This window comes from Dunckerocampus dactyliophorus, chromosome 17 (genome assembly GCF_027744805.1).
Source record: "Dunckerocampus dactyliophorus isolate RoL2022-P2 chromosome 17, RoL_Ddac_1.1, whole genome shotgun sequence".
NCBI lineage: Eukaryota > Metazoa > Chordata > Actinopteri > Syngnathiformes > Syngnathidae > Dunckerocampus > Dunckerocampus dactyliophorus.
In genome coordinates this window covers 13,052,365-13,068,221 of record NC_072835.1, presented here as the reverse complement: position 1 = coordinate 13,068,221, position 15,857 = coordinate 13,052,365, and the positions used below count along the sequence as shown (strand labels likewise).

Here is a 15,857-nt window from a genome sequence, read left to right as displayed (position 1 = left end):
TTAACCAATGAGGACAGAGAGAGACCAACCTCTCAGTATCCATGACAAAAAAAAAACAACAGAAAAAAAATCAAATAATTTTTTAACTCATTAAATAAAAAGACAAAGTAGTTAAGTAAAGATTAGAACTTCATGCATTTAAATGTAGTATCATAATAAAACGTTTCCACGGCACAGAAACAAGCACAACCTGGCTTTGCCTGCCCTTTAGTGGTGAAAAAGGGTATCATTTTCAGTTTTGTGGTCATACACACGCAGGCCACGGCATTAGTGGCTGCTTCCACCGTGACCCTGCGTTTTAAGAGGGATGGGTAAGACGAAGGGAAGAAGTGGGATTCAGCCTAGCACACTTGTAGGCCTACAATGTAATGTGATGAGATCATGAAACGTATTCTTCAATTACAACCTAAAGAATTGCTTACATTTTTGTATACCTTTACTAATATTATGATGGTATATCAATAACAGATGTAGCATATTTTTACGACTTATTTTTTCCGCAGCGCTTGTAATGGATTTCATTAGCGGAAGTTTGTCTCCTCTTTAAGTGACCATATTAAAAGTCTTCATTATTTTTTCTACACATTAAAGTGGTTTGACATTATTGTAACGATTCCCACCAATTTAAGGAATTTAGAAATCCTCTTAAGCAAACCAACTCAACTTAATTTCCTCTCGAGTGACAAAAACAGGCATATGTTTATATATTTATTTGACTCTAATGAGTTACCTAAATATTTAATAACGTTACAGACCTCTTAAAAAAGCTGTATATGGACATTGTTTACAAAATGTACATGTAAATACAAAAAGGACAGCATGGAAAAGCACTTCAAGCGTGTAGTCATGATGTATATTTCCCCCCAATAACAACAAATCACATTAATACAATAGGGTCACATGTCCACACAGCTTTTACAACTTTGTTTTGTAGCCGTGTGGAGACTAATCAGATTACATGAGAATCATCTGATCATAAACAAATAACCAGTAGGGTAAGTCTTTACTTCAAATGGAACATTACTCTTATGCAATGTCTTGTTTGTGTGTGTGTGTGTGTGTGTGTGTGTGTTTGGTTTGTGCGTTGGTTCATTTGATCCATGAAGAATACGTTTGTTGTGCAGACGCTGGCCATGATGGAATTGTGTTTTTGTTTTCTTCAGGTGAATTTCCAGAAAGAGCAAATATTCCTCCTGTGAAGACAAAATGACTTTAGGATAGTGTCTCCAAATCATGACTGAGATAGAAGATGTGCTGTCATAAAGAAAGACAACACAAATATTAACATGTTTTTCTCAATGTTAATAAATAACACCACTGTAAACAATTACAAAAAACAATACAGTGACCTACAACCTGTCAAATATTACTAAAAACATACAAATCTGATCTGTGAGTGTACAACATTTTGAAAAGTGCAATATGCTGGTTGCATCAGTGTGCACAACACAAAACTAAAACTAAGGCACAAAAATCTCGACCTCTAAATAATAATAAAAAAAATTAAAAAAAACAGCAACAAACCCGACCTAAAGACAACTGAAAATCTGTGGGGTGACCCCATAGTCTAACACACTTGGAGCACTTCTACAAAGAAAAGTTGTTAATGTTTTAGTTTTTGTATTTCCCCTTTTGCTTTACAATTGAACTACACACAAAATTACATGGTTACACGTTACGAAATTATAAAATATACAACCAGTTTTTATGCAGACAGAGGAGGTAGTAAGTACTCCAGAACTTGGAACATGGATGAATTAGTTGCACCAACTGCCAAGGCTTGATCAACCTCCATTTCTGCAGAACAGCTTTGAATTGTTGACCCATTCCTTTTTGTATAATTGTGAAATACACATTTTTCAGTTTTCTTTAACCTCTGGCACTTCACCACTTGCCTCTGTACCATTTCAAGCTATTCATTGGACTTGAACGACTTGAATTTCAATAAATAACTGGAAAAATTGGTGTAATCTAAAAGTTAAGTGTATATACTTTTGTAATAATTTTTAATACAATACAATCAGATTTTTACAAGAAAAACCAAGTAGTGTATTTCTATACCCATTTCAAGGTAGCTGCACAGGTTGACAAATAAAAGGACATTTTGCCTTGTGTACCTGCAGAATTTAGTCCCACACTCCAGGTGTTCCCTGCAGCTGGCGCCCACCGGCTTCATGGAGTTCCAGCGCCACAGCAGAGAGCGCTTGGTTCTCTGGATCATGCCGCTCCAGTCCTCAGCTAGAGGCAGCGAGTCCACCTGAGAGAGCACAAATACCAAAAGATGAAGTTACTTAAAGGAAAGTCTCTCCCATGCAGGTTGTAAAGTGTTATTAAAGTCACCTGCGTGCTGCATATCAGAGTCATCACCACAGACAAAACAACAACGGTCCGCAGGAGAGTCGCCATGGCATGAAGATGAAGCTAAATGTCCTGCTGCAGCGTGGCTTCTGTTAAAAAGGCTTTAATTGGGTTAAGGAGGAGCTACCTTCACTTTCTATTGCACACTAGTCAGGTTGAACTGAATGTGATCTCAAGATACAAGCAGCCAGGTGTACTTATCAGGTTTTACAGCAGGGGAACCCAACGTAGTCTTTAACCTGTGGATTGAGGACAACTCCACGTTGGAGGTATCCACACTGAAAGCAGGGGTGTGGACCATGGAATGTTTATGCTTTTGCAGTTCACCTGCAGACCACTAGAGGCCACTACACTTTTTGATTCTTCCTAAAGCAGGGTTTCCCCAAACTGAGGGTCGTGACCCAAGGTGTCTTCACAAGTTCTTGCCTCCTGTGTTTGTTGTCAGTAGTAAATGTGCAGTATGCTCTGGCAATGAAATGAATACTTAAGTCATTTTGGGTTCTAATTGAGCTGAAAAAGCTTGAGAATGTCGCATTTTAATGAGCTTTGTTTCATTAAGCTGGACATCAATTTATTCACGGGCCGCACAGTGGTCTAGTGGTTAACATGCTGGCCAACACAGTAACAGCCAGGAGATCGGGAAGACCTGGGTTCGATTCTCCCTTGGGCATTTCTGTGTGGAGTTTGCATGTTCTCTCCGTGTGCGCGTGGGTTTTCTTCATGTACTCAGGCTTCCTCCCACATTCCCAAAAACATGCAGGTGAGGTTAATTGGTGACTCTAAATTGTCCATAGGTATGAATGTGAGTGTGGTTGTTTGTCTATATGTGCCCTGTGATTGGCTGGCGACCAGGCCAGGGTGCACCCCGCCTGTCGCCCGAAGTCAGCTGGGATAGGCTCCAGCATGCCCCCGCGACCCTGAGGATGAAGCGGTATAGAAAATGGATGGATCAATTTATTCAACAATGAATTTCCTTCACGCATGTTTTTTCTTTATTTATGAATGTATGTACAGTGCAACCTTTGTGTATATGTGTAACTGTTTTTTCATGAGGTTTTCAAAAAAAAAACATTTGCGATTGTCTTCTACTATGTAAAAAGACTTTAAAACATTTATGTTCAAGGTCAATGGTTTGATATTTACATACTGGTTGAAAATAGCCCTGTGAGAAATTCATAGTAAAGTAATTCTTAAAAAGTTCATATCATTTTCAAAAAAACATGGAGACATTCAGACATTTCATCCAAGAACTTTGGTTGGCCCTCATTTAAACCAAGCAAACTTTTATGACCCTAAATCTGAAAAGAAATGTTAGGAATCGTGAGGAACCGGAATCGGAATCGCTCAAATTCAAACGATGCCCGAGTCAGGATTTTATTTATTCATTTATTTATGTCAGTTGGTAATGTTTGGTGACAATGTTTGTATTTATTAATGAGGGAATGTGTTCATGAGCATGCTGGTATTTATTAATTATTTGAAACTTTTTTTTTTTACTTTTAAGCTTTTGGAAATACTTAGAAGTCTGTGCTGTAGTGCTAGAGACTGCAGCTCAAGGTAATGCGGAGCAAACGTGCAAGGGAAAAAAAAAAAAAAACGGCTTTATCTGGACTTGCACCTATGCTTTACAATGCTCTGTCAAAGGTGAAGATTAAGTTTATGTGTAATCTTACACTGGTGAAGCTTTTTTATGGTTTTACATCAATAGTAGCCTGCAATGCATGACTTCTTAAGCATTGATCTGGCGAAAACACAAAGCGCTTATGTGAAACACAGGGAGTTTTATTACCGAAGGCTTTGCGGCAAATGACAAGACAAGGTGCAAATTGTTTGATACTGTATATTACCTAAAAATACAACAACAGGCACAGTGTTGAATTCACAAAGGTTAGCCGCTTGTAAACACATTTCTTTTTTTACATCTGAAACTGGACAGAGGAACCACAGGAAAACTAGAAAATGTCAGCCATTGTGTTGTTACTGCGATATCGTGCCACGTTGGACAACCAAAATGTTAACACAGCTTATACTTCTAATAATGTGATAAAATGTTCCTAATAAGAACAGGCATAAAGGGATGCGGCATTTGTAGTGGTTATTAAAAGGGACAGGTAACTCCTTAAAAGGTTAGCATAGCATTTTGTCAGAAGAATATGGAAAACATTACATACAGCATTGGAAACAGGGGATCAGCCAAACAATCGACCATTCAACTTCCCTTTATGTTATACTGTGTTATTTCAGTCTCGCTGTATGGATAAAATTTGCTAAACCTTCAAAAAGCACTTCACCTGAGCATAAAAATTTAACTTTAAAGGAACCGCAGCCTCCAATGACATGTAGTAGTTATCGACACATTCTAAAAAGCATCTTTAAAGGTTTAAAGATTGCTGAGAGGTTATAGTGTATGTTCATTATCGCAAGGGTGACTGGAATTTTAAAAAAACAACAAAAACTTGTACTTGGAGCTCCAACGTGCAGATACATTGAATACTTGACTCCTGCTTGAAACATGGCGATGCTCCACACGTCACTTCCTGTTTGGAGTGCTATGACGCGAGCAGCGGCTGCCGTTCAGCAGCTGTACTCTGAAAAACAAACAAAAAAAGTCAAAAAGTCATGATATGTTAGGCCATGCGAACTATGCTCTGCTATACAGTTATGTATGGCTCACCTTAGGGATCCATACAGTGCAATGCTATGGAATGTAATGCTATGCTATGCGACATACAGTATGTTGCGTTCTTTTCACCTCGAGAATCATTTTGATGACACACAAGCAATGCTATGCTATGCTGCAGAGGTGGGAGAAAGGCAGTGTTTTTCCAAATCTCAAGTCTTTAATCTCATGGTCTTGAGTCAAGTGTCACGTCAAGACATGCAAGTCCAAGTCATGTCCCAAGTCAAGATAAGACGGGACAAATCTGAAGTAATAGCCTTGAAATTTTCAAGTCCTTATACCGTAAGTCGTAAGCACTGTTTAGTATTTACCAAATAAAATGCCATTTTAACAATGTAACACTCGATTATGTTTGACAAATACAATGAATGCATTTTGAATTTTTTTTTTTTTTTTTTTTTTTTTAATAAGACTAGTGTGACCAGACCAGAACGCTGACATAGCATTCAGAATATAGTCAGTGCACAGAAATGTAATCCACACCCTCATTGTTTGTTCTTAAACCTGATTGGACATTAATAGATGCATTCAGTGAGGCAGATTATGTGGGAAAATTTGTTGTCCTGCTGGAAATTACATAATAACGATATCTTTAGTTCAATACTTTGAATGGGGAACATTTCCCTCAACACACTCACTGAAAATCTCAAGTAGTTTCAAGTCAGCAGACTAAAGTCAATGACGTCAAAGTCCAAGTTGAGTTGCAAATCTCTGATGGCACTGTCAAATCTAGTCCAACGTCGTCAAAATTGTGCCTGCAGTCCACACATTTGCTATGCTATGCTGTGTTACTCTATGCTACGCTACGGGAATGGCTCACCTCAGGGATCTTTTGCCGACACACCAGAAGCATGAAGACTCCGCCCAGCAGGATGGCAACCCCAATCATCATGAAGGGAATGTTTGTCACCACGTTCTGCTTGAAAACCACGGCAGCCAGCTCGTCCACGGATGAGTCATCGATAACGACGCTCTGACGCAGATGAGGAGAGGGAAGCATAGGCATTTGCTTAAACGTTACATGAATTTCATTTTGAAACTAACAGGGATGTTGAAAGTGTAACAGAGTGAGACATTATATGGTGGACACTTTTATGATAGGCGTATGATTACCTCATTCAGGTAAACTATCGGAAAGATGATTGTGTTCACGTTCCCTGTTTGGCTAAAAAGAAACAATGGATATATTCACAATTAGAGTGGCAAAAAATTACAGAATTGGGAATGACTAAACTAGAACTTAAGGGAACCTAAAAGGAAATGGAACTTTTTGGGTGATCGGTAGGGTCATCGGTTTAGTTCTTTTTTACCGGTATATTATATTTGATCAATTATTACTAGTGCTGTCAAATGACTAACATTTTTGATCATGATTAATCCCCATTAGCAACTACTGTATGTCTGAAATATGACAATTTCTACTGTATTTAATGCACAGAAAGATAAATGACAGGACAGGATTATATATATGTTTGTATGTATTGACAGCTCCAAATGAACTGAATATGTCAATCAAGCTCAAAGATACCACACAAGTCTAAAAATCTATTTGTCTACCACTAGTCTCTAATAGTAGCACAACATTTGAATCACACTTTAAATCGTGTTATAAGCAATGAGGGGTTGTGTTCAAAGACATCACATAATTTAAAGTAAATGTACTTGTTTTCAGTGCATTTTCCAGCATACTTAAATGTGGCAAATTGTACATCCAGATTAAGAGTTAAGGAGTGAGTGATGAGAATATCCACTTCATGTTTTTATTTATCTTCCTGTTTATTTACACACACGCATTATAAAGCCGTTTTTGTGACGTTCGGAGTGTCCTTGAATGCATCTCGCGTTCTTGTAATGAGAATGAGGAAGTGCCAGGATGAACGAATTAGAGACGTGTGTGCGTTGGAGAGACATACAGTATCTGGTGTTGGAATTGTACTGCTGTTGATGTGTTCAGGTCAGAATTAAGTTCTAAAAGATGTTTTAAAACATCATTCTGACGCTCGAGGGTCAAACTCTGTGTGACTGTGTGGAGACGCTCCACTGCGCTTCCGCGTTCGCCGTCTAAACAAAGGCGTGCTTGCTCTGGTGCGCATGCGTTAATTACACAAAAAACAAAATTACGTAATTAATTCAATAAATACGTTACCAGCGTTATTGCGTTATTTTTGACAGCCCTAATTATTACGTAATAGTCACATTATTATTTATATTATAGATTATTTATTTAGTTATTTTTTTTGTTATATATGTAGATAAAAATGATTTATCATCAATTACATCATTTTTATTTTTTAGCATTTTATTTAATCAAACTAATTTGATTTATTTTAGTCTGCAACAAAACTAATAAAAAAATCAAACAGTCGTAATATATAATAATACAGCAATAATATACATATTTTTATATATAATACAGTAAATTCCCATGGTTTCGGTAGTAACGTCCGGAATTTTCTGCCCGTTTGCAACCATTAACAAATCCTTTTCAAAATGAAAAAAGAATAAAACAGAGGACCCATTTATCATTAAGGAGAGGGCATACATCATCTTGCTTAAGCTTCGTTTGTCTGCACATTATCAATCTGACTCAAGAGTATGATCTTCTTTAACTTGTCAAGGAAAGTCTGCAACATTTCACAAAGTCCATTTATAAAGATGATGGTGGCGTTACTGGTTTACAGTTATGTTATTGGCAGCCTCTCCTACATGTGGACAGTCACAAAGACAAAATGGTCATCCTTTACTTAAAATAGTAAACACAAAACAGAAAAATAGGCACTCTGTGACTTCCTTACCTGAATGTGGGAATTTTCTCCACATAGATGTTGACCTGGAGACGTTTGGCAGCTTGCAAGATGGTTCCGGTCAGCTGTAAAAAAGGTTACACTTGTCACCTGCAACATAAAATGTGCAATATGGTGTACAAAGCTACCACTGCATTGCTACCACTATGTAGGACTTAATAATGCATGTACACACATCTAAACTCGAAGTACATCATGTTTCTACTGCATCTTACACTTAAAGACTTGAACACAGACTTGCAAAACCCCACATTTCCCCCACTCCGGTGTTTAAAAAAAAAAGTCTCCACACACACCAGTGGACTTTTTAAAAAATTCACAATAAAGCGCATTCACTAGCTGTCATGCGCATTTTGCTCAATCAGAAGCCTGAGAAAGCAGCCACGGCTGACTTAGTTGCGCATTATAACGCCAATGTTCATCAATATAATGATATATTACAGTAGATGATGTGTACATTATCTTTACAATCAGCGCTCACTTCCATGGAACCCAGGAGACATCATAAATGTTTTTTTATTGCCTGTACGTGGCATAAAGTGCATGCAACTGCATGAAGTGAAATCAAAACTTATAATAACTTAATTACTCATGTTCTGTTGTTAAATGATTAAAACATGAGATACGGTTGCACATTTCTTATGACACAAACCAAAAAGCTCAGTTTTACAAAAACACTGACTCCGGAATTTTTCAAAATCTCCACTCTGGCCGGAGTTTTCCTAAAGCTCAGTTTTTAAGGACAAAAACGTGCAGTATGTTTGCGTGTGGACGAAGGGTCAAAACGCATGGAAAAATATGCCCTTTTAGAACATCTGCGTTTGTGTATACATGGCCTAAGGTTAAAAACCAGGGGTGTCCAAACTTCTTCCATCGAGGACTGCACGCTGAAAAATCAAAGAATGCATGGGCCACTGTCAGCATGTATGGATTACCCCACGTGACCTTCATGCCGTTTGTTCCGGTTTTCATGCCTTTTCTTTTGTACTACTTCCGTTTTTGCTCCGTCCTGGTTTACTCCTGTTTTACCTTTCTGTTCTCACGCACGTGCTGCCAATTTGGGCTTTGGATTATTTAGTTCAGTCGTTGGCGTGAGTTGTTGTTGGAGCATTGTTTGCCAAATGTTGTATGTCACTGAACTGCTCATCTGTTGGATTCCTGCCGCTGCATTAGCAGCCTTAAAATATTAAAAAGACTTTTCACCTGCACTTGGGTCTCTCGCATACTGAGGTCGTCACCACAACTCCGCAATGCCAAGACGTGACAGCAACTTTGGTATTTAACATTCTGGTTTAACCTGTTTACAAAACTAAAAATATCAAAATGGACTTTTCAAGATGCGGTCCTTGGTCGAAAATCTTTGGAAACCCCTGGACTAAAGGCTAAAACTACGGTACATGTCTTAGCTGGTCAGTGTGCAATATAACTAGCAAAATGTGTCTCAAAGTTCAGAGGGCGACGTAAACCCAACGACGCTGCATGCATCTTGAGCTACTGCGCTTTCTAATTCGTCTTATCTGCAATGCAAAATTGTCTTCATGTCAACAGGGTTATTTTATGCGATAAGAGCTGCCGGCTTATCATCCGTGATTAACACTGAGAGGAGCACAGCATAATTTATCAAATGTAGTTCGCCATCTCATGGTTACAATGAGTGAATGACCACTGATTAGTTACAACAAAAGAATGTATGTCCAACCGGGTGGATGTCCATGACGGTCTGGTGATCCTTCTTGTTGGGCCTCATGCCAAACACGCTTCGCGCAAATCTCTCGTCCCCCTGGTAGAAGTGCGGTGAGGACATGATGACAGGGGCACCTGAAGGCAGCATGAGATAATCACCGCTACAACAAAAACAAGACATTTAAACGTGGCATTTTCCCACCTTGCTTGCACGTGCTCACATTGAGCACACCCGAGCCTAGGCAGTTGCCCGAGGGGACGCAGAAGCCTGCGTTTATCGGGTTCACTGTCTCGTTGGCGAACACCTCGCTGGGGGGAGAGAAGCGGTACGCGGGGATGCCTTTTACAGTCACGTCCTCCTCATACACAGCATAGAGAGACCTGACAGAGAGAGAGAGAGAGCGAGAGAAAGAAAGAAAGAGAGAGAGCTGCAACTTGAGATGGTGATCTGCTTTATGGGTCAGTCTTGGACTTTGACAGGTTTAAGACCCTGGAGATTACCCCCAGTTTTGGTACCTCTGCCAAGCAAGAAAGTGCAAAGTCACAAGGCATTGCTTTGATCGGCATTTGTTTGTTAGCAAGCGGGTTTACGCAAAAACCACATTAAACTTTATAGAGGGGTGTCACATGTTCCGAGGAAAAACCTAATACATGTTGGTGTAAATGCAGATAGAGGAAATTAATTTTCACAAACTGTTCCTTTCAATAGGTGTCCAATGAGGGGGGCCAGGGCGATTTTTGGCCTGCAGTTCATTTATTATGAGCCCTCTGCATATTTCAAAAATAAAATGAATTATTATTAATGACAGACAGTTGTCCTTTGCTACATTGTGAATGAAACATCGCTGCCTCGCTCTATCGTGTTTCTTAAAAAAATAATTAATTAATAAATTATCACTGTTTTGTGGTTGACTATGGCTTATTATTAGTCAAAAAGCATTGACAGATAGTATCCTGGTCACTAGGCATCAGTAATGTTACAATGATGAGACGTTACATTACCTTCACACTGCATGGAGTCAGCCATGGCATGTCCGACATGACATCGTGAAAAAGTTGTATTCCTATTCTGTGTGAAATTGGTTCCCGTTTGTTATCTTAATTTATCCTTCTTCCCCACTCTGTTTGAAATGCTTTCTTAAGTTTAGAACAAATAAACCGGAGGCTAATTAGTTAGCTCAGTAGCTTGCTATACAGTATGCTATGAGCGATGACCGTTTCTTGTGTTCCTGCAGAGATCCAGTAGCCTGTGCATTAGTGTTGCGCAATGTTGCGTAAAAAACAAAGAATAACAGGAGTGTAAAGGTTCCTATAAGGGTGTTATTTCATGTCTACAGGGATCTAATAATGGCAAATGGACTTGGAAAACAACAGACTTTAAACAATACAGTCATTGTTGTGTCCAAATACGTTGATCCCATGTCTTTCAGTAACGTGTCTGACATATCAAACAGGTCATCTGGTTTTCATCTCAACAACATAGCTCACATTTGAGGATATTATACGAATATAAAAATAACAAAATAACGAAGTCTGGCTTACCTGCATAGGTCTGAGGAGAACATGTAGAGCTTTTCATTCTTTGTGATGACAGGATGGAAGGCTGCCCCGTTGGTTCCGTTGATCATGTTGCACTCGTCAGTTGTCCACCAATTTAATGAGCTGCACAAAGAACGTAATATGAATGTCTGTTGCGTTTATGAAAGAACACTAAGGCTATACACTGAAAAGAAAAATAATATGACAGCAGGGGAAAAAAATCATACACTTGCAAATGTTCAAAATTACTGTGTTAACCCGAATATAGGCGCATCATTAAAGATTAGGTATTTTTCTCCATAGAAAAAAGGCCTAAAAACAGATGGGTTGTCTCATATTCACATGCAAATCAACAGGGGGCGCCAAACAACTTCTCCTCAAGCAAACCAGAGCTTTTCTTCCTGTCACCCACTCACTCACTCACACACACACACACACACACACACACACACACACACACACACACACAGCAGTAGAGAAAGATGCAGCTCGTTTTTACCGTTACTGTAAATATAATTATTTCAATACTGGTATTGACATTTACTATTAAATATTTATCCAAAAATGTACGGTACATAAAAAATAAAAAGTGGTACCACGGTAGGGCTGTACAAGTGAAAAAAACAAGTCCATCTCACTTCACAAGAAGATGCAGATCTCGTTTTTAAATTATGACGATTTTACTTAACGAACTTCATCACAAACAAACGGCCATTTGATTCAACAACTCACGCTGCACTGTCCTTGCTATGATGGCGCGACACTTCCTCCTCATCCTCCTCGTCCCCCACCGAGCCTTGTCGGCCTGGGTGAGTTAGCGCCGCTGCCACTGCTATCATTCATCGGTTTACAGGAGGAGCAATCGTATTAATTAATTTACTTTTTTTTTTTTTAGTATTGTTCATTACATTATTATTATGCCATGCTGTTCATGTGATAAATTATTTTCAGTCTTTCTATAAATTTATATCAAAAAAATGTGTGTTGTGTGTGTGTGTGAGAGCGTGTGGAAAAAATTGTCTCAGAGAATCGCGATCTCAATCCTAAGCAAGAAATATTCACATTTTTTTGTAGAATCGTGCAGCACTATGGTGAGAAAAAATGTGTCATTTCATCACATGCACAAGTTAATAAGCATTTATCACACAAATAATGACTTAACCAAAACTCATTTGTGCCAACTGGATGCTCACTGATTGGCTGCTGATTGGATTAATAAGGCGTATTATTTACAAGAGCACTTACCTTTGACCATTCCATGTATCCACTCGAGCAAAGTCTGTGTAGTTCTGCTGGCCCGTGAAGAAGACGTACTGCCCGTCATTGGAAGCATTGTTCTGTAATCAAACCAAAAGGTCGCGTCACACGACTCACACTAGATTAACCACTTGATTAATTCTTACAACGTGAATGTGGTTTGTGTGTGTGTGTTTTGACCTTAGAAAAGAGTCCAAAAAAAGGATCCACATCTGGTTTGAACACATGAAGAGCTTGGAGCAGCGTGTCTTGGTATCCCCACAGGAGCTCTCCGACAGTGCGAGTGGTGAACAAGCCCTCTTGCTTGTCCCTCATGTACGATGAGATCAGGTTGGCAAAAAAAGGTTCATCCTTGAACAGCCCCATCACAGTCTATCATGAGGGAGGAACAGAACAAATGACTCCACAAATTATGTTGTGGTTTGTGCTCAAATGCAAAGTAATCGAAGATGTTTCTGACTCACCATGGCAGGGATGTTAACCGTCCTGATGAGGTCACTCTCTGGACCTCGTGACATGTTGAGCTGGAATATGTACGTTTTAGTGTTGACGGCTGCTACTTTGGTGCCGTTATCATCAAAGCTTACTTCCTCCATAGGCCGGTACTCCCTAAGTTAAAAAAAAAACAAAAAAACAAGTGGGTTATAGTGGAAAAGGCGATAACTTCCTCCTTAATGTGCAGCAGAAACATATCAAATTTCCTCAAACAGTGGCAGCTGCTCTAATATTTTCAAACAATGAAACACCACACCTCAAATGGACACCTTTTTTTCTACACTTGTGAAAGAAATAAAAAGTGGTTATCAAGACCTTTCTTATAACGACCTTTTCTTATAACTGAGTGACATGGCAGACATCACACCACCTGAACAGCAGAAATGGCATCTGTAAAGCTGAATTTATATGGAAGATTCTGTCAAAGCAGTGCAGAACATGCCTGAGAAAAAGCAGCTAATGAGCTTAACACAGACCTACATTTTATGTGGAAATACAGTTTACCTGTAAGTGTATGGCCCAATCTCCACCACAGCCGGCCTGTCCCCATCCAAAACCTCCAGGGGATTGGTCAGATTGAAGAAATAAAACTGCATGTAGATGGGTGCCGGTGGCTTCTCCCATGCATCAAACGCCACAGTGCCATTTTTCAACACCATTTCCTGTTTGAAATGGAGTGAAAGTGCATAGAAATGTGCAATATCATGCAAAAAATGTTGCTGGCCAAGCTTAAAGTGGTACCATGTGAGAGGTCGTATTCCACGACAAAAGTAGGCCACTTGAAGATTAACAAAACATTAAACGAGCTGTTCTGTTGCCAAGAAAATAACGTGCTAAACAAACAGAAATGATCTGTGCAAAGTAGCAATAAGTGCGATAAAGACGGATCTTCATTAATCACAGTGGTCATTCGCGCAGTCCAGACCCGGCCCGCTACCACACCAAAAAAGCTAAATTGACGGCAATGTGGGTGAAGTGTGTTGCCCAAGGACACAACAGCAATGACTGGAATTGAGGAAGCGGGATGAGAACCCAGAACCCTCCGGTTACTGGACGACCAGTATTCAAACAAGCAACAAAAGTTGCCCAGCTAACATTTCAAACATAGTTAACATGAGCTAGCTGTCACAAAAATGTCTCATACGTCCACTTATGCTTACCCTTTTCGCCTCTGACTGCACTACCTCTGGAAATACGTTCGACAACGCCAGGGAAAGGCCCACTATGAGAAAAACAAAGGAAAATAATCCTAATGTGTAAATAAAACAAGATTTTAACATGATGGAGCCTGCAGGTTTGGAAGTGACAAGCGCGAGAATGACACCAACGCCTCGGTCGTTTGTTTGTTTTGATATACCCGGAAGTGACGTATAACATTCACTTCCGGAATGTTTTTTGTAAACGTTTATTGAAACAAATAGACATATCGAAGTACACATGGAAACCAAGAAATACAACAATTGACAGAAACAACGTAATAAAAAAATACATTTAAAAATAAAAATAAATCTTAACTTGCTGTGGAGACCCCTAGCAGGGAAAAGCCAAAAGTGAAAATGGCTCCCTGCTACTAACTTTCGGTTTCTTCCACCGCTACGGTTGACCATTCAATAGGTTCAAAGGTTCAAAGGTGTTACATTTAACATAGTAATTCAGTCACAGGCAAATGAATAGAAATGCGATATTTTATCCACTAAACTATAATTAAAGATTTCTACACAGGAGATGCTTTTCGCGCCCGCGTGTGTTTTGTATACGAGTACTCTTTGTACTCATTCACGTGACAGTTTTTGGCGCCTTTTAGTTTTTTTTGCTATTAATGTTATATGAAAGTAAACGCTAAATACATTTTACAATTAGTGTTTGATAGATAAACTGTTAAGATTTAGTTTGTTTTACGTTATGTGCAGTCAAACCTTTGTCCACTAGAGGTCAGATAGTTACTTTTCCTGTCATTGACAGTCAGTATTGATACCATTCACAATACAAATATGACCCTTCTTCTCTCACAATATTGTTTCTTAATGCAATACTTTTATTACACAACAAATCACTAAACACAGACATGTTTGGTGTTATTACTTATTCTCCTTCCACTTACTGACTACATATTTACACTCAAAACACAGTTCTATTTGGCTTTATGACAGATTGTGCGACTGCCAACAATCTGATTTTACCACATCAGATCAACACATGGCAATCTTACAGTCGGGACACGTTGCTGCTTGCATTAATACATATTTATACTGCAGCACAGTAAATAGAAAGCTATGAGATCAACATGTGCAAACACAGTTTCTCTGCCTTTGCAGCAACCCCACATGTAGAAACGTTGACACATTATGGCAAATAAGGCTGGTGCAGGCGTTATGGACAGTAGGGAAGGCATGGGAATCGTAAACTAAAGCCAAAGATGTGTTAACCTCAAATTCAACAAAAGCCTCTTTTCCTCCCTACAGAACCCCCCAGAACCACAGACTTTACCCTGGAACTATGTGCTTGTGGACCGCTGGAACTGGGCCCGAAATGAGATTCCTGGTCACATTTGGCCCACCTTTGTATGTCGTACTTTCCTGGAACCTTCTGACTGGGTTTGTAGTGCTGAACATATCTGATCGGATGACTACTTTGAGCTGGGCAAACACAAAACACAATGGATCACAGAAACATTTTACTTCCAGGAACTATTAACCAAGTGCTGGACATTTGGTGGAAAAGGGGCTATAGAGAAGTAAGCGTGTTAGTCCATTGATTTGACAATCAAGAGCGAGTTTCATTAAAGTCCAGTTTTGAATGTTGGTTTGTCACCGAACATTTTAATGTTTTTACATCTTACTAAAGGGGCTCACATCTCAATTAAACAAGTAAAAGATTAACATTTTTTGTGAAACATGCTAAGTTACTCGCTTCCTTTTTAAACATACCAAATCAGACAGTAAGAGAGAGGGCTTTCATTACAGTAAATGCATGTCATAGAAAATTATTTAATGTGAATTATTATCCAACATTTTTATTATCCAATTATTTTTTATTGTCCA

The 15,857-nt window shown here is 39.0% G+C and overlaps 2 protein-coding genes across 2 annotated transcripts; both read right to left on the bottom strand.

Moving 5' to 3' along the window:
- Positions 1-786: 786 nt before the first annotated feature.
- On the bottom strand, positions 787-3,301 carry LOC129170108 (liver-expressed antimicrobial peptide 2). The gene is made up of 3 exons (XM_054757317.1): positions 2,341-3,301; positions 2,118-2,257; positions 787-1,193 (listed from the first exon to the last, which is right to left on the bottom strand). The coding sequence occupies exons 1-3, from the start codon at positions 2,404-2,406 to the stop codon at positions 1,160-1,162; spliced, it is 240 nt and encodes a 79-aa protein (XP_054613292.1). The 5' UTR covers positions 2,407-3,301; the 3' UTR covers positions 787-1,159.
- An 883-nt stretch (positions 3,302-4,184) lies between these two features.
- Positions 4,185-14,179, bottom strand: scarb2c (scavenger receptor class B, member 2c). Its single transcript, XM_054757838.1, has 12 exons — positions 13,977-14,179; positions 13,321-13,478; positions 12,786-12,930; positions 12,502-12,693; positions 12,310-12,401; positions 11,068-11,187; positions 9,728-9,906; positions 9,542-9,660; positions 7,834-7,907; positions 6,152-6,203; positions 5,859-6,011; positions 4,185-4,946 (listed from the first exon to the last, which is right to left on the bottom strand). The coding sequence occupies exons 1-12, from the start codon at positions 14,094-14,096 to the stop codon at positions 4,908-4,910; spliced, it is 1,443 nt and encodes a 480-aa protein (XP_054613813.1). The 5' UTR covers positions 14,097-14,179; the 3' UTR covers positions 4,185-4,907.
- Between the last annotated feature and the right edge of the window lie 1,678 nt (positions 14,180-15,857).

Excerpts from the sequence above, each read along its gene's own strand:
- LOC129170108 (XM_054757317.1), bottom strand. The coding sequence starts at position 2,406 with ATGGCGACTCTCCTGCGGACCGTTGTTGTTTTGTCTGTGGTGATGACT. Across the intron at positions 2,258-2,340 it reads CTCTGATATGCAGCACGCAG|GTGGACTCGCTGCCTCTAGC; the intron begins GTGACTTTAATA and ends GTGCTCTCTCAG. Across the intron at positions 1,194-2,117 it reads TGTGGGACTAAATTCTGCAG|GAGGAATATTTGCTCTTTCT; the intron begins GTACACAAGGCA and ends TTGTCTTCACAG.
- scarb2c (XM_054757838.1), bottom strand. The coding sequence starts at position 14,096 with ATGTTAAAATCTTGTTTTATTTACACATTAGGATTATTTTCCTTTGTT. Across the intron at positions 12,931-13,320 it reads ATTGGGCCATACACTTACAG|GGAGTACCGGCCTATGGAGG; the intron begins GTAAACTGTATT and ends TTTTTAACTTAG. Across the intron at positions 6,204-7,833 it reads GAGAAAATTCCCACATTCAG|CCAAACAGGGAACGTGAACA; the intron begins GTAAGGAAGTCA and ends GTTTCTTTTTAG.